The sequence below is a fragment of the Balearica regulorum genome, chromosome 3 (assembly GCF_011004875.1).
Source record: "Balearica regulorum gibbericeps isolate bBalReg1 chromosome 3, bBalReg1.pri, whole genome shotgun sequence".
Taxonomy (NCBI): domain Eukaryota; kingdom Metazoa; phylum Chordata; class Aves; order Gruiformes; family Gruidae; genus Balearica; species Balearica regulorum.
In genome coordinates this window covers 78437936-78463118 of record NC_046186.1, presented here as the reverse complement: position 1 = coordinate 78463118, position 25183 = coordinate 78437936, and the positions used below count along the sequence as shown (strand labels likewise).

The 25183-nt window shown below is 39.8% G+C and overlaps 1 protein-coding gene across 1 annotated transcript; it reads right to left on the bottom strand.

Moving 5' to 3' along the window:
* Positions 1-9365: 9365 nt before the first annotated feature.
* On the bottom strand, positions 9366-17858 carry CCR6 (C-C motif chemokine receptor 6). The gene is made up of 4 exons (XM_075748571.1): positions 17790-17858; positions 14457-14563; positions 11286-11362; positions 9366-10451 (listed from the first exon to the last, which is right to left on the bottom strand). The coding sequence occupies exons 3-4, from the start codon at positions 11292-11294 to the stop codon at positions 9366-9368; spliced, it is 1095 nt and encodes a 364-aa protein (XP_075604686.1). The 5' UTR covers positions 11295-11362; positions 14457-14563; positions 17790-17858.
* Between the last annotated feature and the right edge of the window lie 7325 nt (positions 17859-25183).

Here is a 25183-nt window from a genome sequence, read left to right as displayed (position 1 = left end):
TTAACTGGAGAATCCCCCCGCCCCCAAGAGAGAAAGTTCAAGTAGCTGATAGCTGTACTGCTATAAACGGGTACGCGTTCTCCATCACACAAAGACAACTCCAGCCCACAACCATGAAAAAGGTATGCCTTTGGGGGGGGGGGGGGGGGGGGGGGGGAAGTAAACTGCGTGACTGCAGTGGGCTCTGTAATATGTCTCTGCTCGTTCAGGCTGCAAAGAAGCTTTGATTACATCTACAAAGCAATAACATGTATTTAAGGTCTGACATTCCTGTGCATCCTTTGCGAGGTAAAATGACAAAAATGTAGAGAGTACAGATACTGCGTTACTCTTGCAGACAATTTGGTCGTGTTTTAACCACTAGAGGGAAACCTTACACTATGCTGAGTGAGCAAACAAACAATCTGAGCACGCAGATGATTTTCAAAAATGTAACAACCAAAATAATTTTACACCTAAAAGAAACACATGCTCTCTGAAGTAATCTTAAGAGACTCGCTGGATAGTATCAGTGCCTCACAACATGTCATGATATTAAATGTGAAATTTCAAAAATTCATAATCCATGAGCAGTGGCATTGTTTTATACCTTACTGGCTACTAAACTCAGACTGATAAAAAGCCCAAACAGTTTCTAAATACACCCAAGTCTCCACACTCGGGTCAAGAAGATAGTAACAATAATTTTCAGACAGTTTTTAAATTGGAGCACTGCCATATTTCTGTACTAGTTGATACCACACAATTGGCTCAGTGTGTTTATACCGTGATATCCACTTTTCCAGCTGGGATTATCAGGCCACCTTGAACCAAATACACAGGAGGAGGACTTTGCCAATACAGCTACACTGGCTATAACAGACTGTAACAGCAATAATGTGAATACAGCTTACACCAACAAAACTGACTTTCTGCCAGTTACTAACCAACCCCTATTTCCTTTGCAAGGCATTCTTCCATGCACAGTATTTTGGCAGCCGGGTTTTGGCTCTTCATTGATAAAGGGTGTTTTAAAATCTCACTGTAAGTTCCTTTGTGCACAATTCTTCCAGATGCATCTGCTAGTGGCTGTCACTACCTGGGGATCTGGGAGCGTAGACCTCTCCGCAACCAGAACCCTGTAAATATGTGTGTCTCAGCTGATGTCAGGTACTATAACAGCTGATGTTTCCTTTTAACATTTTCCCTAGGAGATTTTTCTGATGCCTGGTTCTATGCGATATTAAGGTCCATGGGAAGAGTCATATCGGAACATATGCTAAAAGCATTACCCCGTATGTTTGTAGCTGTCAGACCCCATATCCTGCACCGTCATCTGGTAGCTTTGTTTATCCTTTCAGTCCACTCAGATGCTTTGGCTCCTATCCTGAGGCAAGAGGGATATGAACTAGTCCATGTCTAACAAGATTCCTGTATGCTCCAGTTACCTGCTGGACTTCATCAGGCACTCTGGAGTATCCACGTTTGCCCATGTCTTAGGCATGTTAACTGCCTTTATAGGAGGAAGCAGATTTTGAGGAATATTCATTTCTGATAACTGCATTCCCAAAAGTTCTTTTGTGGGGTAAAGTCATCAGATAAGCTGGAGTCAAGAAAGTTTCCTAAAAACCTGAGTTTATAGCCCTAACAATAAATAAATACAATTTTTTTCTCAGGTGATCAAAGGCAGTGACAGAAAGCTCACAGACCTTTTACAACCACAATGTCCCAGGCAGAACCCTTCAAAGAACCCTCTTGGGCTTGCACTTTGCTGTGAGGGCCTTTACAAAGGTATAAGAATGTATGCAACTTGGATTTTGTGCTTCAGTCCAGATTTGGCCCTTCATTTGCCTTTATTTTATTTCTTTCTCCCTTTTTCCTTAAAACTAGTTAATTTAGCTTTTGTTATGAATGCATAAAATTTGCATAAAACTCCTGTAAACATTTCTGCAGTGAAGCACTATTTGGGAGAAATTTTTTCACAAAATTTTTTATTTTAATTAAAGGCCAAACAAAACCCCTGCCACCTTAATTCACTGCATTCACCACCAAATATCCATTACCTTATCAGAGATCACACATTATATAGCAGAGCAGTAAAATGCAGAATGTTTTTATGTTCTCTGCCAATAATTTCATTCTACCTGTTCTGTATTAAAATTTGGTCTTCACTTAAATCTCTTGAGCATTTTCATTCTTAGTGAATATTACCAATTGCTTTGGCTGCCAGACTCTGAAATGCATAAAATGAAATTGTCCTTCAATATTCTCCTATAATACAATCAACTGGGAAGCCAGAGGGAGAAGTTTCAGACAAGAGAAATGCAGTTCACGTGGCCCTGTACATGCTTATTTTCCCTTCTTGCGGAACTATGCTGTATCATTAAAATCATATAACTTTGTGAATTGAAAATATACAGATACAGACCAGAAATTAGCTTTTACAGACTGAGTAGGGTTTGAATTTAGTGGACAAAGCCCCTTTGACTTCAGTAATCTTCTAAGTGAGATAGCAACAAAGTGCAAATCAGTACCTATGACAATCTGTTGATACAATTTTTCAGAATTACAACAGTACAAAACTACTATAATGCAAAGAAGAATTCTCTGAATGTGTAGTTACACACAGTAAAACCAGCAGACATTCAGATGCTAACACACCGCCAGCCATTAGAAATACACACTATCTTAAAAAAGATCTGACTTACTAAGAGAAATCTGACGCCCGGTTAACACAAAGACAGTTGGTGTTCTCCACGTCACAGTTTTCCAAACAGAAGACAGCTAAGCAACCGGCTTACTTCAGAGTAGAGTCAAAGAACAGATGGTTAGGTCTGATCACTGAGACCTCTGGAGATTATCTAGTCCAGCCCTCTCCTCCAGGAAGGGTAAATGTGTGCCATAATGTATGTTGCATTATCTATTGAAACATCTAAGTCATACACAGTTTTCATCTGCAAATATATCAAATAGATACCTTTATAATAAATAATACAGTGCTGTTTTTCAAAGATCTGTTTGCATGTGCAACTGTGGATTTCCTATTTTATTTCTATGTTTTTTCTCTCCTTATCGTGTTAGCTCTAATAAAACAGCATTTTACATGATACCTTACAGAGTCTGAGTGCCTTTCTTACTGTGATGGTAACATACCAGTGTCTCTTGGTGCAAAGCAATAACGCACTGCTACCACTGAGTTCTGAAAATCCGACAAAAAATAATTCAACTAGTTTTCTACAGAACTTAAAGATGGGGTGCAGAACTGAGAAGAAACTTCAGGATTTATTCCAGTTGTTTACATTCTTCTTTTCCTACATTTCGCACCATTTTCTGGGATTATTTTGGGGCGTAGCTTGATATTTGCTAAGGTTGAAACAGTTACCTCCCTTTGGGAGGCCACTGGTGCCCCTCAGCTGAGTCACGGTGACTTTCAATAGGTTGAAAGCCCAGGTCATACATGTGGATAAAACACTGCTAAAGGTGTGAGCAGAACTCGTAGTCAAGTACAAAGTCTTACCTGAGAATGTGAGACCTGTAAGAAGACCTTCAGGGCAAGAAGTTTCTTACACAGATGTTTTGTCAGGAAATATTTGCCCATAACTTGATGCCTTTGTAATGGAAAAAAAACCCAGAAATGACAAAATGAAATCCCATATTTTTAAAAAATCCAGAAGGGTAACATATTGTCGAGTGTTTTGTAAGCAAAACCAGCAAAAATACTTGTTGTTGGAATTGCACAATAAACACACAGCCTAGCCCTTCATAATTAGTGAGAGCTCCATGAGGCTCACCTGCACCCGATTCCGCACAAGAGCGGCTCTTGCCCCTCCAGGCATCCCAGTCCCAGTTGCCAGTGAGCAGTTCGCAGTGAAGTAAAAGCTTGCCATTATCAAACCTGTTAAGATCAGATAAAAAAACACTTAAAAATTGAAAGGAGGAAAACTACGCTGTTTTCGGAGAAAATGACGTTCTTCACTTTCTTCCTCCTTCACTGACAAGAAGCAGCACCAACCCTGTAGGAAGGGGGGCACTGGCGGAGAGAGCAGGCAACGATCCCCCGCAATTTCAGTTCAGCCACAAACCTTGGGTTTGAGGAAAGTGACAAGGTAAAGCTGATAATGCATGTGTATTATTCATTATATAGTTACAATATACAATGATGTTGTTATATTGTAAGGCTAAACTAAGTGATTAAAAGCATGTCTTTGGGCCTTAAATCTACAGAGATTTAAAAGATAGAAAGTCAGTTTAGGATAACTTGAGCATTAATATTTTAAATGTGGCTTCACAGGTTCAAATATGCAAGCCTTTTAGAGAGTATTTCACACAAAAATGGAGTGTAATTAGCTATCTTTGAATTTTTATGTCCAATATTTTGCAGCTTTAGTAACAATTTTATGCAACTTAAGATGTTTCTGCAGTGTTGTATCATTACCACAAAACAATAATTTGTAGCCTTATGGAAATAAATGAAAACAACAGAAAAATTGAAAAGAAATTTAGTCCTCTAGTAAAAGCAATAAAGCCCTCTTAAAATTGTGATTTCTATGGCTTTCTTCAATAAGCTATTTTAAAGTCAAATTACAAAACAACAGGTATTTATAGAAAACTTGAGAGGGAAACTGTTGAGAGCAGCAGCAGTTAGAAGTATTTTGTAATTAATCCAGCTGCATGCAGCCTAAGACAAGAACAAGAGAGGTTAATGAAGACAAAGTAAAAAATGTTTCCTGCACTGATAGATCTGTTTTAAAATCCTGTTTTTATGAAAAACCCAGAGTACATAATACTTTCATTAACATACACTGTGTTCATGCCAAATTAGCTACAATGTAAAAGGTGCAACAGGTCCTTTGATCTCTGTTTTGACTATTTGCATCCCTGCTGATGCTGTCTTTTATTACTAGCAGTTGCTTCCGAAGTGTAAAACCAGCATATATATCCACTGGTCTGAAAATACCATAAACTGGAAAAAGCCTCTGGAAACAGTACTGTTATTGCCATTGTCATGAGCAGAATCTGTTTTGAATCTGAATCACAAAAATAAATACAAATGTGTTTACATTTTTCTATTAAGATTTTGCGAGACAGATGATTACAATACATTATAATTCACCTAGGATACATTAATAAGACTATTTTAACTTTGTAAATGGATGTCTCCTAGAAATCAAACCATCTACCATAAATACACATCATTCATACATTCTGACAAACAGTATGCTTTCTGTATCAGTGTTCCTTTTTCTCTTCCATTCTGGTTTGGGGTTTCTCTGGTTTTTGGTGGGGGTTTTTTTGTGGGTTTTTTGGTTGTTGGTTTGTTGGGGTTTGGTTTTTTATTTTGTAATGGAATACAGAACTTAGAAATTGTTTTTTATAAAAATATACTTGATACTAGCAAATAAGAATAACACATTACATGGACCAGAAGCAAAACTTGACCTGATACTTACCAGAAGTTCATAGATTAAAAACTGAATACTAGCAAAAGAAGAGCAAAGAAATCAAGGATAGCAAGTAGAGTTCCAGTTGTAACTACTTTAATGGCTCCATATCTCTGTAAAAGTTTTTTCAGAAATGGGAGCAGAAATCACTGCTCCACACTGATCCAATCCAGGCTAAGAAACAACAACAAAAAAATAATCTGGTAATTTTCTGGTAATTAGATAGCTTTTTTCCTTTATAAATCCTAACCACTAGATAGGACTAAGCACAAATTCTTCACAAATAAAACTACCATGTTTTGTACTGAAACGTCAGGGCTCTCTATGGTTGATGCAAATCGAGATCACAGATATTTTCTATTTTGAAGAAAAGCTTCAATGTTCAGCCATTTTTTCTTATGGAAAGAGGTGAGTGTTCTCTACTTCCCCTAATCCTCACTGAATCACAAGCTTATAAATAGATTCCAGTTACTACAGATTAAATATTTATCATTACATTAATTTGTTCTAACTAAAATAAATGTCTGGCAATGAGAAAACTATATTAAAACTGGAAAAGACCTTTAAAAAATTTGATAGAAGAATGTTAAATTTCATTGATTTAACTCTGCTACATACAGATCAAATTGATAATGCAGTAATTCACTATGTATTTCTAATAAAAAGGCAATGAAAATAAATGGAAAATGATGATTTCGTTAAAAACATGAATGGTGCATCAGGATATGCACTTAGGTTGCATAATACCATCAATCCAAAGAGAACTGACTATGAATGTCAGCTAGAAAATTGTACAACCAACAGGTTGTTCAGTTTGTAGGGAAAGGGGTCCTGACTTGGTGGATAAGAACTTTCACCATCAAAATAGCTTTTTAATGAATATGTTTTGGGTTTTTGACTAAAATAAAACCCAGACACTTTTCAACTCAGGTTGGACAATGGAGTTCATTCAACCAAAAAAGGAGAATTTGTTTTAAGGAACTTAACTATGCTCAAAGCTCCCCAGAGAACAACTCTTTGCTTAGTGGTCATGTCATTACCAGGTCATTTTCCCACAGTAGAGAAGATGTCATTTAGTTCCCTCTTCAGCCTGAAGAACCTGCAACTACATCACCCAGAACAGAATTAAGAGCCATCGCTGTAGTACAACATAAGGGTGCAACATCATCATGTTTTTTGTTTTCGGAGTTTACTTTGCACGGACTGCTTCAAAGAGCATATGAGCTCCTAACCCATAGGTGGTGGTAGGAGGAATACCGTGATTGCTCGGCAGCAGCCTAAAACAACAGATCATGAGCCTCTTTCAGTGGTTTTGTGAAATCATTTCCTTGGCTTTTATCATAGTATGCCTGCGGGTTGGAGCTGCAGTTCTACCTGCTCAGCAGCCCCTTGGGAGCCCGTCCTACCCTTCACCCCCGTTTCTCTCAGAGACAGGGTGATCATTCATGGCGATCAAGATTTTGGCTGCATCTCAAGTGGGATTTTTCACAAGACCCTGACATCAGCACAATTCATACCGCAAGCACCATTTTGGTCTCACACACGCACCACATTCCCCTTCCCTCTGTGACACTTCTCCCCGATGCGAACCATGGCTACACTTTCTGCTTCTTAGTGTCATTTCCAGTGAGCGTTTTTTCCCTCCCACAAGACAGCAGCCAGGAGGTTGTGTTGCCCCCGCGTGAGGCAGATGTCCCACCACTGCCGTTTCCAACTCGTCAGGGCCCCTCACGGTTACCAGGGGCTTCACGACGCCTATGGTGCACGCGTCTGTCAGCCAGCCCCCTCCGGTCGGACGGTGACAGTGGCAGGGTCAGCGACTACCCCTTGGCCACCATCTCACCCTCCAACCCCACCCCGGTGGCCATCGGGACAACATTTGGGTTGTTCAGTGGCTGAAGACCAACGTAGGCATGGCAGCAGGGCCGGCAGGAGGGTGGGGGTATGATTTCGAGCCTCATGGGGCTCTGCCCAAGAGTCGCCATAGTGCTCGGTGGACTTCAGTCATGGACTTCCTGCCCTAGGGCAAGCTCCCTCATGCAGCCTCTGAGGGAGAGATGCTGCATTGTTAAGATATGGGAAATTTTGCACTGAATAAGAGAATGTTCTGAGGCAATACGTGTAGCAAGAAACTCTTAGATCTGAGGGGATTTTTTTCCTTTTCAGTTACATTTTTTATTTGTTGACTTCTCATCCAGAAAATCTTCAGTGCTATATACAGCAAATGCATGCATCTGCATTTACATAATTTTGTATCATATTCTTGCATAAGTTGCTATTCAGTCACGATAAATGCATGCCATCTTTATCACACCTGACATTGATATTTAAAAAACTCACACTGCAAAGACGACTGTCTTCAGTCATGAACTTTAAAAAAAAACAAACAACAAAAAACAACCAAGGTAAACAGCAAGCCACAAATTGAATTAATTTACACAGCCATAGGAGTGTAATGTCCCACACAACAGTAAATCCAGATACCATCATGGCTCATGGTGCCATTGCAGCAGAACTGCAGAGGACTGGTAGGTACTTCAGCAGACTGCAAACAGTGGTGCTCCTCGTCTCTCCTCCGTCCTGCCCCTGTGCCCTCCAGCTCCTGCTCTTCTCTACCTCGCCATCCCGCTATGACTGCTACAGTGTGGTGAAGCTCATTCGAGGAGCAGAAGATCCACTGGGGATTTGCTAAAAAGTCACGGCTGGGTAAAATTAATTGCATTTATTATAAATATTCCTATATTCATAGTGAGTCAAATACTGATTCAGTAAAAATTCTGGCTGAGTTAAGTCAGATTCTGGTCTTATTTTTAGACACAGTCCTTAATAATTTCTGAAGCTAATAAAGTAAATTTCATATATACATATTTGTGCTAGTAAATCCATTCCTAAGGAAACTTTGGTAATGGTAGCTAAATACCAAGAAATGCATCATGTTTTGTCACTGATCACGTTCCAACAAATAGTGTTGGAATAACTGCAGTTCTGTACAGTTTGTCACCTTCTAAAGAGTGGAGTGTAGATTTCATCTAGAAAGAAACAACTTTGCACAAAGAGACGTTCACCAGATGATCAGCTTTGATGGATTCCAGCACCTGAATCCTGTGCCAAAGTAAAGAAGAATCTCTTAAGCAAAGCTCCATTCTCTGTTCAGAAGATAATCTCAGGAGATGTCAGAAAACCTTTCTGTGGATATTTCAGTGTTCTCATTAATGAATAATTTTCTTTCTTTTTCTTTTTTTTTTTTTTTTTTGTAATATTCTCTTTAGTAGTAGCTGTGTCACTGTTGGCTTTGACCAGCTTCAGCCTTGGTGTAAGCAACTCCCCATGACCAGGTGGAATGTAGAACCAGGCAAAGATTTACGAGACCTAACACCTAAGCCCAGCTATGTCAGCAGCCTTGAGCCTGTTTATTCATTTCTCTGTTTGCTCTCCTTGCCATGCTTTGCTCAAAATGCCATCTCCTTTAGGTTAGCATTGTCACAGCGTGACCTGTCTGCAAAAAAAGCACAGTGGAGACCTACACTTAAATAGGATTTCCAGGTAGAAGTAATTAACAGAAACAACATAAATATAAGTGGAATGAGCCTGTACATAACCTGATTCATTTACTTAGTGCTTTTGGGATATTTCAGTAATGTAGGACAGATGAGATGCATTTTTTTCTGTAGAAAACAAGGAGTGTAAACTTCACTTTCCTGATAATTCTAAGAGAGTGCGTTTTAGAAGACTGTGAATGTTAAGAGAGGTGAATAAGATTTTCATGTTCCACAAGACGGTGTTATTCTTCTATCTTAATTCTTTTTCCTGAAAGGAGTTGTAGATTGTGGGACCTCCCTTAAAGCTGCAGGGAAGCCCAAATGACTTGCTGTCACAGACACCGTGACACTGGGTTGGATTGGTCGGTGAGAAGAGTCCTTCAGTAATAATGTTGTTCAAATTGTATTATAGAGTAAAAGAAGATGCATTGTCAGTCAGAATTTCACTAGTTTGTCTTGAATGATAAATATCAGAATTTGTCCTTGAACTGCGTTTATTGTATTTCTTGTATCTCATGCACCATAGGTCCTTCATTATCTTCACAAAATGACTTCTGAACTTCACTCCAATAAATGCATAGAGCACAGGGTTCACACAACAGTGTAAAAATGCTATGGCTTCAGTGGTGTATTTTGCATAGGCCATTATCTTGTCATTGTCACAAGATTTGTCTATCTTGCCCATATTTACAGCTGTTACAAGAAGAACAATGTTATAAGGTACCTGGCAAACTAGGAAAATAGCTACAATTAATATGATCACACGGATTGCTTTGTTTCTTTTGGAATTCTGAGCTTGTTGTAAGGATTTGACAATGAATGCATAGCAAAAAACCATGAATATGAAAGGTATAAAAAATCCAAATCCAACTTGTATACACAGCAGCAGTGATTTCAGCATCGTGCTATCAGAGATTCTGTCAAATCTTTGATCACAAATTTCTTTGGTTTCATTGGTAGAGAAGCTGTAACTTTCACTGTATAGAAAAGAGGAACTAGAGATTAAAATTGATGATACCCACACGACCAAACAAATGACTTTACTATATGCGAGCGTTCTTGCCCTGAGTTTAAATGACTTTGTTGCTTGCACGATAGCAATGTACCGGTCCACACTGATAAAGGCCAAAAGCAGCATGCCGCAGCTGAAGTTGATTGCATAGATACCTCTGGTCATTTTGCAAATGAAATCACCGAAAATCCATTTGTCAGCAGCATAATTCACTGCCCACAGTGGGAGAGTGAGAACGAACAGTATGTCTGCTATCGCCATGTTGAGGAGGTACACATCCGTCATGGACTTGGTTCTTTCATATAAAGTAAAGGTCATCACTACGAAGATGTTGCCGACTAGGCCGATGATACAAATCAATGAATATGCAACCGGCAGAAATGCTTTTGTGAAGTTCCTGACTTCCAACTTAGAACAAGGTTGCATGATTAGAGAAGCATAGTCTGAATAATATGGATAATCTATGGTACGAGACTCTGTCTGTAAAAAAGAAGATCACCAGTTAACACATAGGTGTTAATCTCTGATTTCTATATAGTAGAAAGATGATAGATAACAAAGTCATACAAATACAAGGTACTTTGGAAATCTTTCAAAAATTAGCATGCAAGTATTGTATGGCTTGCTGAGTTGAAATGGAAGTGACATTTCTCTTATGATAACTGTAATACTTCTGTCCAGTCCTTCCCATGCCTCAGCTTCAAGTCTATATCAAACTCATCTCAAGACAGTCCACAGCACTGATGTTTCCTCCAACACTACACGTTTTACACTGTTTCCACCCACCACACACCCCAATTACAAATGTATTTAACGCTGCAGGGGAGGCTTGTAAGAACTAACTAGAGAATTTCATAAAATCTTAATTAAAATATGAACACGGATGTAGTCTTTTTGGATGGCCCAAAGGTTTCCATCTTTAAATACATTATGCAGAAATGATTAGTTTGTCATCACAGAAGACTCTACAGTGTATAAGTCTGAATTTGAAGAAGGGGTCTAGACTTCCTTTACCGTCAAAGGAGGGGAACAGGCTTTTGTAGCATGTTATACATTTCATACTGACGCAGGCAATCCAGGATGGCTAGTCTGAGACACAGTACCTGCACCACAGACACCAAACCTATAGTTACATTAGGAGAGTGCAAACCCAATAAACAGTGTGCTTTGACAGTGAACTCTGCTGTCAGAAGCAACTCTTCAGCTAATCACTCCTGAGATTAGGGCACTTGGACCAGCAGCCCCAAAGAGCTGGGACTACCAGATTCATTGCTTTATTGATGTACTAATATAGCCTATCAATTAGGTACTTACAAAATTCATTTTGGCAGTACACTTCTGAGAAAGAAAAATACGTTGAAAAGAACTTCAAAATGTTTTCCCAAGGACTTCTGAAAAGAAAATAAAGTAGATTTGATTGGGAAAACAGCACAAGAAATGTGAACAAGTAGAAAACACAATTGGAAATAAAACATTTATTCAAAGAAGAATCTCTTCACTTCGACTATATCAACAATACACAGCAGGATCTCAACAAATCACACATCTCTGCAGTTGTGGGAAGTGGATGGTTTGTATCAGTATCATTAAAAGCACAATCTTACATATGGAATGTTTATTCATAGAGCTAATGAATGATATATGAGAATAAGTAACTCACACTTCACATTGACTTTGCACCACAAGAAAGTAGAGTAAATAATTAAATTTTACTTTTAGAAATTCTGTGTGACAATGACAATCAGTGTATTGAGGGAAATATGGAACAAATAAACAACACTACCTTAGTCTACTCCATAACAGTAATGCGGCACTTTAACTTTTTTTTTTTTTTTTAACCTCCGGCATTTTATCAGTGTGTCTCGGCACTTTTACCATCACATTAGTTGACCTTTTTTATTACACTAGTGAGGTAAATTAAGAGTCCCAGGATAATTGCTTCTTATAGTGCAAAAGATAGTATGCAACATATGAACAGATTGAGCACTAGTGTTGTTTTGTCTTTGTTCAGTGCGCAGATCTTTGTGTAATAAGACTGTACTCTATGAAAATAATTTGTTTTCTTTATCACTGTGATACCGAAGTATTTTACAAATGGTAATTAATTAATTTGCACAACACCCTGTGGTGAGGAGGTATTATCATCTTTATTTTACAGGGAAGGAACCTGAGCACTGAGTCATTACAGTAAGTACCCACTTGAGATGTTCTGTTCGAGACATCTGTGTCCCCCTCAACATCACTTTTAAGAGTGCTTAGCATTGTGAAGGACTTCAGTTATGTAAATGATTAAATCCATTGACTCTGGTTGCAACGAGGCTCAGACTTCTGCAAATCGGACCACAGAGTCCAAAGTCACAGACAGATAAAATGGGGAACGTGCCATTGGTGGTCACATGTGCAAAGCTGAGCTTAAGTGACTTGTTCAACCTCACACAGGAACCCACGGGCAGGAGATTGAGTGCCTCAGCATTCCCCTGCACGAGTTCCATCCTCCATTTCTTTCCATTATCTGCCCTGTGAGCTAATGGACATACCAGCAGCGCAGCAACTGCAGGGACTGGACAGCACGAGGTTCCATATTTGCTAAGGCTGTGAATGGCAATTTTGTCTAGAGTTTCTCTGCTTTTTGCTAGTTGTGCGGCTAATTAGGAAGTGCTCATGAGGTAACTTTAAGTCTAGATAAACAAATCCTTCCTGTTTGGGAATTACCTGAACTTTGAAAGAGAGAGAGAGAGATAATCTGTAAAAGTGGGGCAGATGCAGTCCAGATATAACTGGGAAGTTGGGGGAGGGTAAGGACTGAACGCTCTCCAAAAGCATAATGAGGATGAGACTCGCTATGACTCACAGGGGGAGGCTGGCTCATAACAGAGGGCTGCAGATGCATAAAGACCCGTACTGTATGTTGTTGCTTAAGCAACACAGCATCTCTGGCTTTCCTGCCCTTTAAATAAATCTTTAACCATCTCTCAGCTTCCTCTGCTGGCTTTCAAATATGACTTTTAGAAGCTGCAGAAATATGACAGCCTTACAGTGCTTGAACACCTTGTGAAGCAAGCTTTAAACAATTTGAAGTGTCTCTCAGAAGTCCAAAGATGTATAAGGCAAGCAGGTAAGTTGTGCAGCTCGCCTGGGGCTGTGGTCCCTGGCTCATCTTTGAGCGAGTTTAGTTTGCATCTGTTGCTTTACCTCCTCTGACCCCGTCCAGCCAGACACTCACACCCTTCCTTGCTGTTTCTGATATCCTTTGCACTTGGCTGCAGCTACAGTAAATCTTCAGTTAGACAGCACTAAGGGCGTACCCATCTAGGTTATTATTTTAGAAAATCTTATTTTATCGTTGCAAGAAAAATACCTTTCTAGGTATCTGTCATTCATGTTTTTCTAGGACATGCATGGTTAAAATATACAAAGAGAGCCTGACAGCATCTATTCTCCATAAAACAGTCACTCTTCATTCCACTTAGCCAAAGCCACTCCCAAACATGAGTATAACATGTAGAAGGAAGAAGACAGGGTGCTTCCTACAGCCTGCAAGGAGGGCTAAGAAAGGAGATCTCTTCAGATTAGCGCTGAAGAAGGGCTCTCTAGTCCTCAGAAGAGCTCAGCAGAAAGCCTGTAGGAAACAGCTACTCATCACTGGACAGCTGCGTACTCTCCCTGACGCTACAGGAATTCGAGAGGGCACCACCAGTCACAGATTTATTCACCAAAGGAATTCCACTGTCCAGCAAAAGCTTCTTGAGGATTGTTGGTACGAGACCAGTAGAGAAGGACTCAAACTGAAACCAGAACTGCAGAGATCAGATTTAGGATCTGATTTTAATCTCTCGAGCTGATTTCCTTTTCTGAATCTGTAACAGCGTTCACCGAAGTTATTAAGAAGATGCACTGGCTGCAAAGGAAGTTGAATCAGAACTCCTACAAACACAATGGTCTTTTCAATTTAAATCATTCTAACAGTCTTTCAATAGGCACATTTATAATTTACAATCTGCATATTTATGGCTTTATTTAGCATTAATGTATTAGGTAATTATAAAAAATAAATTTCCATATGTATAGTGGTGTGGATGTGTGTTCTAACATTGTTTATATACTACATATGGGCACTTGTGTATGCATGTGCACACAAACGTAGTTATGTTCAATTTTTAGCTTACTATCTTTCCATTTCATCCACATCATCATTTCTTTCCACTATGACAGCAATATGTGAATACACAAAGGTAAGACTAAATTACAATCTTAAATATGAATACATTATTTGATTTATACAAACAAAAAGTGATAGATAAAGAAAGATTTCAGGGAAAAGACAGGTTTCTATATGGAAAAACATTTTTGGTACTTGGAGGGAATCAATAAGTATTTTTTAAGCATTGCCCACCATTTTAAGTACACTCTTACTTATGTGTGCAGTTTAATACATTCATCACACATACATATATTATAGATTACTTATTTTATTTTAGTACTTACCAGATTTGAAAATTGTCTGAAGATCAGGTGAAAGAGGATGTGTGATTCTGTTACATTCTTTTATGGCTGCCTCAAGCACATTTACCATCAGCCTCAACAGGACTACACTTTCATTCAAAAAACAAGAAATAACAGCATTCGTTAAAGGTACAGAGATAAATTGAAATAATCACCACTTCCTCCTGACAAGCAATAACAATAACCTGCTTCTTCATGTAAAGGGAAATATTTAACCTTATCTGTGCTGGAAACATGTAAGCTGGAGGCAAGTCATTTACTACTTAGGCTACCTATGTAATGAAATTATTTTTTAAATAATCGGGGTCGCATTAGAATCACAAAAAGTAAGGTGCTAATTGTCACTGTGCTCAGAACACGTCTTGAATGGCAGCTTATTTTTGCAAAGGGTGCACTTAATGTCCTGCAGATGAGCACTTCAATCATTAAACTCAACAAGATCACTTATGGTAGAACTGCAAAACTGAGACAAGTTTTAATTACTGAATTGAACAATAGCTGGTTTATGAAGAAAAAATAATAATCTGGTATATGTCAAGGTGCACATTATCCAAATGTTTTGCCTGAACTGCTAACACAAAATAGGCAAATGCCCAGGTAAAGAAGGAAAATGCAATTGCATTTGCCTGTTTAGCACAAACATTTCTGTTTGTGTGCGTGGTGTTCACGTCTGTTGTTAAAGTTAGTGGGAACTAGAAATGAAAATATTTCATTTTAAAAAACCTGAATTTTAAAAGCTATAAATGTTTCTTTTCCAGACCTTGGTTTCTGATGGCAACTTAGATGTTTGCATTAGCAGAAAAAACAAAAAATAGGAAAAAAACCCCTTCAAACCTCCTATTTATTTTAGACATTGTGTGTGTGAACGTTCGGTAGCATTCTGTGACCTCATTAGAGACACCAGCTGGCATTAATACAGGCAGCCTTGTAAGATATGACTAAATTAATAGAACACTGGACCTAAAGAAATGCAGGATGATTGACAGAGATGTCACGCTCTTCTTTTTTTGAAAACTGAGCATATCACAATATTAGTGACTCCCTTGCAGCTTGAGTATGGTGCTGCTTTCCACTAACCGTACAAGTGAATGAAACCAAAATGCTGCATAGTGTCAAAATGTGACTTGGAAGATTTAAGGTACCATGTCATAATGGTTCATAATCATTTAAGCTGGCACATTTCATTTTCTTGATGGCTGATTTTCGTAGTATTCAAGACTTTGATTTCAGCTATGACAAAATCCCAACATATTTGCAGAGAAGAGCACAGAGATACTTAAAACCCCTCATTTTTTCCTTTACGTGTGTGTGTATGTGGACATAGTGCATGTATGGTTTAATTGTTACTGCTGAATAGCAATCTTAGCTGTTTGATGCACACAAAGCAAAAAAAGTGTGAAATCTATCATCTGGATTGTGACTCAAATAACTTAAATGTGCTCACTGTAAGATTAATTTGGCCTCCTTATTGCTTTTTGTACTAAACCATTCCCTGTCATCACAGATCTGGGGAACCTTATGATTAAATCCATAAAGTACTTGAGCATTTGAAATATGGTTTGGTAAAGTCCAGTCACATGGAGGAAAGAAGATGTGTGAGTTTCAGCGCAGAGAAGAGGTAAAGATAGAAGGTGAAGAGAAACAATTGTAGCAGACGACTAAGATTATCTCCATTTTAAATTTCTATTGATAAATCGAACTAGCAGCTGCAGTCAGAGGATAAGGGTGCAGCAATTGTCAAAAGTCGGATTCCTGAAAGCTGCAAGGATATCAAAAGACAAGTCATGAGGCAGATGTTCTCCTTCCCAGGTGTCTGCATGTGGCCACCTGCAGAAGTAGGCCATGGCACTGAATGGACCTTTGGTCTGTGGGACAGTTCTTGTATTCTGAGCAGCCGCCATGCTCAGCAATGTATCTCAACGGCCTGAAGCGGTCCAGATGGAGTGACTTGCAGCGGTTGCAGAGGGAGACCTATGTTTTAATTGGCCTGTGAAGGTGAGCAAGGAGAGCTGAGCTGTTGGTCAATGTGAGAGGTCAGCACAGAGTCAGGGGTGCGAGCGGGGAGGGTGCATGAGCAATGATGCGGTGGAAAGTGCTAAACAACTGCACTGTATTTTGGGTTTCTACATTAGGATGATTGGCAGGGTGCCCAGACCTTGTGGATGTTTTGAGACGTCCTTAATCACAATTGTGAAGTACTTTTCACTGTATTATTTATTTCATAATTCATAAGAATTTCCAGTGTTAAAACTTAGTTTTCAGGCCACTCTTTTAACCTTTGCTAAGAGGGGCTTTTACTTTTTTTTAACTACTTTTTTGTACTGTTTCACTAGCTTGTTGTTATTTACATGTCAAAACGTAGTAATGGAAATCATCTAATTAACTTGATTTGGGCTCCAGATGAGGCTTATAAGGTATTTTCTGGAGTTTCTTGGAATGAAATTACAAGCTTCATTTTTAAATCGCCTGTCCCTCACGTGCTGTGTACTACATTTACTCTTGATAAGCTGAGGTGCATATACTTTTTGTAATAACATAGCTATATATGAAAGCCTAGATCCTGTTTACAGAGAACTCACTTTCTGTCTTAATGATGTCTGAAGCAAATCACTGATTCCTCCTCATAGTGGCTGACATTTTGAAACACAGGCTCAAATCTGTTAAAAAACAGCAAATTCAGAGTAGGAGCACATTCTATGTCAGTAAAAGGATTTACTGATATCTCATTGTGGCCCTTTTAAGTGCTTCTTTCTCATAACTCTGGGATTAAAGATATAGATCTGCATCTTGCAAAGCAAACTTCATTACACAAAGACAAACCTAGCCCATGGCAGTCATGTAAGCAGCAAATAATCGGTAATAGAAGTAGAAATTCCCTCTGTGTTACAAAAATGGATGTGACTTCAAATCACCAATCAAGCCCATGATGACTGTAGTCCATATTCAAACAAGCTCTTCTGCTGCTAGTAACAGCTTCCAGCATCTGTCTCAAACAACCTACTTTTGGAATACTAAAACAGATTAATCTGTGAAACAGCTGAATATTATCAACACTATTTCATGGAACGAGAGTCATTAAAAGATTAATCAGAATTCTAATGGTTAACTAAAAGATAAATCAGAATTTTAACTTGTCCATTACAAAAACTATTGCTCATCATGTTCCATATTAAGACATTTCCTAATTTAAGTGTATCTCGTGCTTTTAGCCTGCAACATATTCAATATTCAGCATCAATAAAAGTCTTCCAGAAGGTGAAAAATTCACCATGTAGGTGAATGCCAAAATTAGTACAAGTAAGTAGTCCGACTTACCTTCTCAGCAGATTTGCTTTTGACCCAGTTACAAAGCCCAGACAGTCTTCCTTGCAGACGCTTTGTGCTTCACCTTCATGCTGTGGCAAGTGGAAAGGGTTTTTTCTTTTTAAGACAACTATTTGAAAATCTGTATGTTATGCAAATGAAGCCCTCACATATAGTTAGTTTTTGTTCATATGTTAGAGCTCTGAAAGGAAATCTACTCTCGTTTAGCTAATATGGTTATTGTGGTTTCTCAAATCTCACCACAAGTTAGTTTTCTGCCACCACTAATTAAGGAAAGAAAATATTGAAAGATAAGGAAAACAAAACCACCATCTCAGTTATTCCAGAATCCACATGTTTCTTCTGGAATGACTCAGGATGTTGAGGTTTTTTAATTCTAAAAGACAGGCAGCACACCACTCCCCAGCCCCCCACACCATGCTGTTCCATCCTGCTTTAATGTTCATTCATTCAGTTAAATTTACATCAGCCTAATCTGATTCAAAAATCCAGCCATCAGCTGAGGTTCTGGTCTCTCCATCATTCTTTCGGACTACAAAATGTAAACTATATATTTAAATTCAAGTTGTTTACATTACCTATTTAATTTTTATTTTTTTTAACATTACCATCCTATATTGTCAATATATTTTTTCTCATTAATTCTTTCAGACTTTCCTTCTTTTGTTTGCATCTGGCTTTTCATTCCCTGTCAAACATGCTTTTTCTGGTTTGTGGTATTTCTGTATTTAGTTTTTTGTTCTCCCTATTTCTTCCTCTTTCTTTGTTCAACTTTTCTAGATTTGTCTTATTTCCATCTCTTGTTGTCTTCATAACTTCTCTCCAGCATTACATTTTGCAGCACCACTCACTTCCTTCCCCTTTGATCTTTGTTGCTTGCATTTTCAGCCTCACTCCCACCTGATATTGCCTACCCCCTCATGTCAGATGCAGCCCTCCTCATGCATGATGAGGTGTCAGGGACTGAAATAACATGATCCCAGCACTGACATCCATCCCACATTGACTGGCATCCATCAATGTTTTAATTACTTGATCACCTCTGTCAAACCAGTTAGAGAAGACAGAGCCTTCCTAAAGGCCTTCTACAGGATTTTTGCCATGGGAGCAAATAGGGCTCGGGAGATTAAATGTGTAAGGGTTGTAAACAGAGCACTTGGGAAGGAGAAGGACTGTATAATCAGTGTTTAGGTCTTGCCCCTAGCCCAAGACATGATTGCACTTGTAAAACCTCACAATCCACCAGTTTTCTTCCACCAATGCACTTGCTATGTAATTTGAAAATGGAGGGAGTCTAAAAACTGACACGGTTTGCTGGTCATGTGAAAATGGTAAAGATTCAGAAGTGATTTCTTCTCAGACTGAACATGGAATTTCTGAAGGAGGAGCACAGTCATACTCAGAGCACTCCTCTGCTTCACTGCAGCATCACTTTCTAGAATAAGTCTAGCTCCTACCTGGCCTGGCTTCCAGAAAGAAGCATGAAGAGCAGTAAGTGTATCCTCCTATTGATAATTACTGGCTTCAGAAAAGCTGGTTAAACATATTTTATTTTCCTGGAGAAAATATTGATGAAAACAAAGTTTTAAGCAAAAAAAAAAGTCAGATTTTTGATGGAAATCTGTGTAGCAAAAATTTCAGTTTAGAAAAAGCACCTGGATGCACAGGTGAGTTATTATACGGCTGTTCATGCTTTTATTCTCTTTTTTAGTTTGAGCTTACCAATCAGATTATGTTTCCTATCTTTGGATAGAGAAAGTAGGCAATGAGTACTGCATTCCGTGGTCCCAGGTGGCATAGAAGCCTGGACAGGAAAAGGATTGGGAACAACAACTCCCATGAGACATAAGAGCAGCATTTTACAATCAACATATTTCAATTTTTCATTAACATATTTCTGGGATAGCTAAAGGCATTCTGAAGGAAAAAATCTGGTTTATTGAAATCGTACTTTTTTCCATTAAGAAACAACTTGAGCAGAGAATTTCCATTTTTACTCCTTCAATTTAAGAACTTTTACCTGAAATATGTTGTATTGTTCTATTTCCTACTATTGCCCTTCATCTGCTTGTTTTAAAGAGGTTTAAGAACCATTTCTGGTGAAAGCATCTCCCAAGGTTACACCAGAGGTAAGGAACCTGTACAGTGATGAACAAAATGATACAATCCTTGTATTGCCAAGGAGCAACTGAATGAAGATGCCAGGTGCTTGTAATCTCACTTATCTGCCTTCTCTGGCCACAAGAAACTATTCTATGAACCAGAAAATGCATGTTTGTTCCTGAAATCCCAAGAAAGAGAGTCCCAGTCCCTTATTCTTCACCACCTGCGCAATGTTTTGCATACAGCTGTGCATCACCCAGACGTTTTCTTTTCCTCAGTGGGAAGAGACTGCTTTCATTATAAACGTCCTTTCTGAGGTCATGGAGGGGGAAAGCGGCTTCATTCCTGCGTTGTGTCATCCTGTCCTGTCCCTATCCCCCGCAAACCCTTCCCCCCTGCCCAGTGCAGATTTACATATGAGAAGTACCTATTACAACATTCTTTGATCCCATTTGAGTCAACAAATCCATGAAACTAAGCCCATGTTACTGTAACACACAATATGTCATTGTGATACCAAGCTTAACATAGCAGCTACTCTGAAAGGCTTAAAACCAGATTATTGCCAAAGTGTATCTGATTTTTTTAAAAAATGAAATGTATTGCTATAAAGAAGACAAAATATTGCAAAATGTTTCCATGTAACTGCTGCCTTTTGAAGTAAATTGTCCCCTGCAAGAAAGTTCTGCTGAATTGCCTGCCAATATATCACCAACTTACATTAGGCTGTAAAGGGCAAGTGAGTTTCCACATCAGAAATGCTGCAAACATGAGGCAAAGAGACAAGCAGAGTTAAATATGCCATCGCTGACATAATTTCTATGTTTCTGGTGCTTTAGTCAGACCATACCCATTGTGGTAACGTTTTTTTTCTTGCTTGCTCAGTTGCTCACTCTCTGTTTCATGTCTCATTGAAATAACTACCAAAGTAGTTTCTCAAAGCCTGTCATCAGTCTATACTCCCAAGAACTGACATTTCAACCTGAGTATGTTGAATTCATTGACCTGATTTCTTTTTAGAGTTGTACTTTCTTTATATGACTGGTTTTACAAGAGACCCACGCCGTGGAATGCCCCAGTCACCTTTTTTTCCACAGCAGTAGCCTTCATGGCCTGAGTAAGAGCTAAAACAGAGTTTAAAAGGTGCTTATATACCTAATGATGCAATTGGTTGTTTAGTATGGAAATTTTAAGGCATCTGGGAACCTGGCTCGCACCTAAACCTACAAATGCTGAAATGGAAGAATGAAATTTCAAATTGTGCCTGCATGATATGCAGTCCCTGGGTTGGCTGGATACAACTCAAAGATTTCTTTCAGCCTGTGTGGACCAAGATGCCACATGTGCTTTTCAGCTCAGGGACTGTGATTTTCCCAATCGTAAAGACAAATTGGAGGGGTAGGCTGGCCACTTCAGTGAGACAATGACTCCCTCATTTTACTTCTACAACATAGAGCAGGCTGTAACCACTAACCACACCAATAATCTGAGGCGACACAGAGAAAAACCTCCCACAAGACGTTGCTCTACAAGGAGGAAAATCTCCTTCTAGGTCTTCTGCACAGCAGGAATTACTGTTCCTAAAGAGTCACCACTGAGATGCCACTTGTGCAGACTGGCATAGGAAGGAGGTTGTGTCCTAATCACAAATCCTCCCTATGGTCAGATGTGGATCAGTGAAATAATCAATCAAGCACATATTTAAATCGTTCTGCTTTTAATAAGCTTTAAAGGTACTGGGCACTTAACTCCTACTGCAGTCAACAGAAACTAGGTACCTTGGTCCCTTTAGAGACTTGAGCATACCCATGAATTTCCATGTGCATTAGGAGGGAATGTAAATGCACATTGGGGTGTTGTGCCAACCAGATCTCAGGGAAAGCAGCTCCTGACACAGGATCCTCTGCTGTGAACAGCTAACACAGCGCTCTGAATTCATATTGCAGCAGATAGTTCACCTTGCACTTCCCTTCTAAGAGTGGGCAACTGGTGTTATCATTTGATCTCTAGGTCTTCATGCATGCAGTCACTTACTAGTGGTTAGTGCTTTGATAAAATTGATTTTTCCGCTGTGATTATAGAGGTAGTAAAAAAAAAAAAAAAAAAGAAAAAGAAAAGAAACCAAAAAAAGTAACAGGAGGCACAGTACTGACTGCTTCCTTGCAAGAGCAGCAAGTTGGCAACTGGTGTTGATTAATTCTGTGCTGCACAAATTATGCAAACATGGTCCTTACATCCCATTCCTGAGAGACGATGAGTTTGTTTCCGTAAATATAATCTAGCCTGCAGTAAGACAGACAACTGATAATGCTATGGGGCAGGTACGTTGGAGAACCGTGCAGCATAGTTAAATCTACTGAAATGATACTATAGAGTAACAGGCTGGGTAGTGAAGAACAGTAGATGATTAGTCCAGATATTCAGGTACAACCCTTCTGCCAGGTGGCCCCTGTAGCACAAAAGAGCTAGATTCAGTTATGTAGGTATTCTGGCACTGGTTTGAATTTAGAGCTAGAAAACTGGAAACTTGGTTAGGGCTCTTGGCCTTGGCAAGGAAACTTCTCCATCTGCAGCAAATCCAAGACTTTTTAACAGGTCTGTCAGTATATCTTCCTTACCCAGTGCAAAGCTATGCCAGATAGCTCAGGTGCCAGATGCAGTACAGCCCCCAAAGGATCCATTTATCCTGCTCCAAGTCAGACTGTTTTTGATACCTGCCCAGGCACCTTACTCATCTCTTCATGGTATTGTGTTGTGCAGCACAGACATGTTCTTTACTGAAGGGAAAAAGCATGGGTGTCTCTGAGGACACACTTGAGAAAGCTAGCAACGGATAGCTGCCCATGCTCCCTCCTCCCCAGGAAGTTTTGGTTGCCCCCACCATTGAGATTTGGGAAAATGTGCTAATATTAACCACTTCCTGCTTCACTGCAGCTTCCTCCCACTTTGTTGACCAGGGTTGGTAGACATCTAAATTTGCACTCATCCCCAGTGGGCTCTCACTACCCTAAAGCTTTAGCATCTATCCCAGGAATCACCATCTAGACATTAGCATGGATGCCTGTGGTAGTGCAGCCCCCCCCCCCCCCCCCCGGGACACTCTGAGGTCTCAGGATAAGCCCCATGGTGCCGCTATCTTGGATAGAAGCGCAGTGGCTTGGGCGTCAGGCACCCCCTGGCCACACCTGGGCCATCTGCTTGTCTGAATTGTCTACCAGAATGACTCAGCACCATCTGTGGCCAGAATGGAGAATACTGACCAAAGCCAATCATCTCGAGATCCTATACATAGCCATCCAAAAGTGAAACCCTTTGAGCTCTCTGTGACCGCAGCGGGCTGTGACCCAGGATCTCCCCTAAGCTGGGACGCCGCTCAGCGTAGATTTCACCAGGATTCAAAGATCGCCCATCGACAATTTCACAAGGACTCAAAGGACTGGTTTCGCGAGGTTCACGACTGTCTGTTGATGAATATTGGCACATAAAAGTGAGTAATTAATGAAACTCACAAAAAGGGAAATTTTAATCATAGGTTAACCTCTGTATGTGTGTGTATTCAATTGGTTCAGAACTATTTGCCTGTCTGTCTGTCTGTGTCTGTAATTTGATCCAGGACTATTTGTCTGCCTGTCTGTAGGTGTGATTTGATTTAAACCCCATCTGTGTGTGTTCAACCCTGCTGTAAGTTTTGGGTGACCCTTGCCTTTTTCAAATCTTTAACTAAGTTGCTATTTTGACTGTAACAAATTCCATTGAATCATTCTGTTAAACTGGCTGATGATTAAGAGCTGTTAATAATTATACAACCTAACATTGTGATCTATCTCAAAATATTAATAAATCCTAAATTGCTGCTAAAGCAAAGCCTTGTAACAAAATCTCATTTCGTGACAATGCCCTTACCAGGATCTGCAGCTGCTCCCCAAGGCTGTTCTCTGTGGCCTCACGCAAAGCAGTCTTGGCTCTGTCTGCTTCCTCTTAGAAAGAGGGACAAGAAGGAACCGATCTTAATGTGCCCTATCAAAGTCACTCCCTTCAGAGATGGACATGTGAAACATGTTTCTTTCTGTCACCCTCAAAGGATTCTTTCTGTCCATGTTCAACTAGTCTCACCAGTCTGTGTTTGGAGTCAGGATCATGCCTCAGCTGGGAGAACACTCTTGTTTTTTCATTATTTCACAAGCACGATATTCCTTTTCTTATTTCAAAGCTCAGTTTCTCCCACAATACCTCTGACCATCACTAGCTGAAATGCTGAAGTGAGACCTGGCCCAGTCAGCCATTTCCTTCTACCTGCTAGCAGCGATGCTGCTCCTCTGCACTTTTTGTCCATCCATCTCAAGTGTATCTGCTCCCTGTTCAGTCCCCAGTGCCAGGACTAAGTGCTGTAACTCTCAAGGCACACTTCAAAAGAACCATTTTAATATCAAATATATAAAACCACAATCCAAACTCTAAGTGGTTTCTCAAAGCAATGTTGGTTACATGAAGTTTGTGTAATCTGTTCCTTGAATTCTCAATGTTAGTGAAGGCACAGGGTCGACGTGCCCGCTGCTCACCGCTGCATTTCATTTAACATTGTAGCGCTGGCTCTTCAGCCCCTTCTGAATCAGGGAATGCCTCAGTCTAGCAAGGTGTTTAGACACCTGCTTCTTCTAAATGTGTGAAGAGTCCCAAAGGTGGTTTTCAGTCAGGTTACAAGAGATAGTTGAGCCAAAGCTCAACTATGGCTGTGGTCCCTTACCTTCTCCTGGGGTCTGGCACGTGCTTTTCTCTTCAGACGGCTGGCTAAGTTTGCCAAAACAACAGAAAACTGTTACTCCTCTTCCTTTGTTGGCTTGGGGTTTTTTTTGGTTCTTTTTTTTGTTGTTGTTGTTTTTTTCCTCAAGCGAGGAATTTCCTTTTTATTTAGCAAACAAAACTGACTCCTTCAGGGGTCAGGCAAAAGCCAGCAGGAAGAGCCCGGACCTTGATCCTAAATGAGTTGGGTCTTCCCAACTGGAAGGGTTCTTGGCAGGAATTCTCCTTCCCACCTGCAACCAAGAGGGAAGATCTCACCTACACAGGTGATGTTTGTCCACACTAACCCACAGTGACACACGAAGTCTGGAAAGCATCCCCTAAGCCTCACCCTGGCCTGGTTCTGGAGGGACAATGACATTTTCCTGGCAGGACACAATATGTTGTGTGTGCTGGTCATGCCTGGGCCGCCCTGCTGCAGCTGGCACACAGAGCCTCCCGTCCTTCAGGAGCCCCCTTCTGCCTGTCCAACAGAAAGAGGT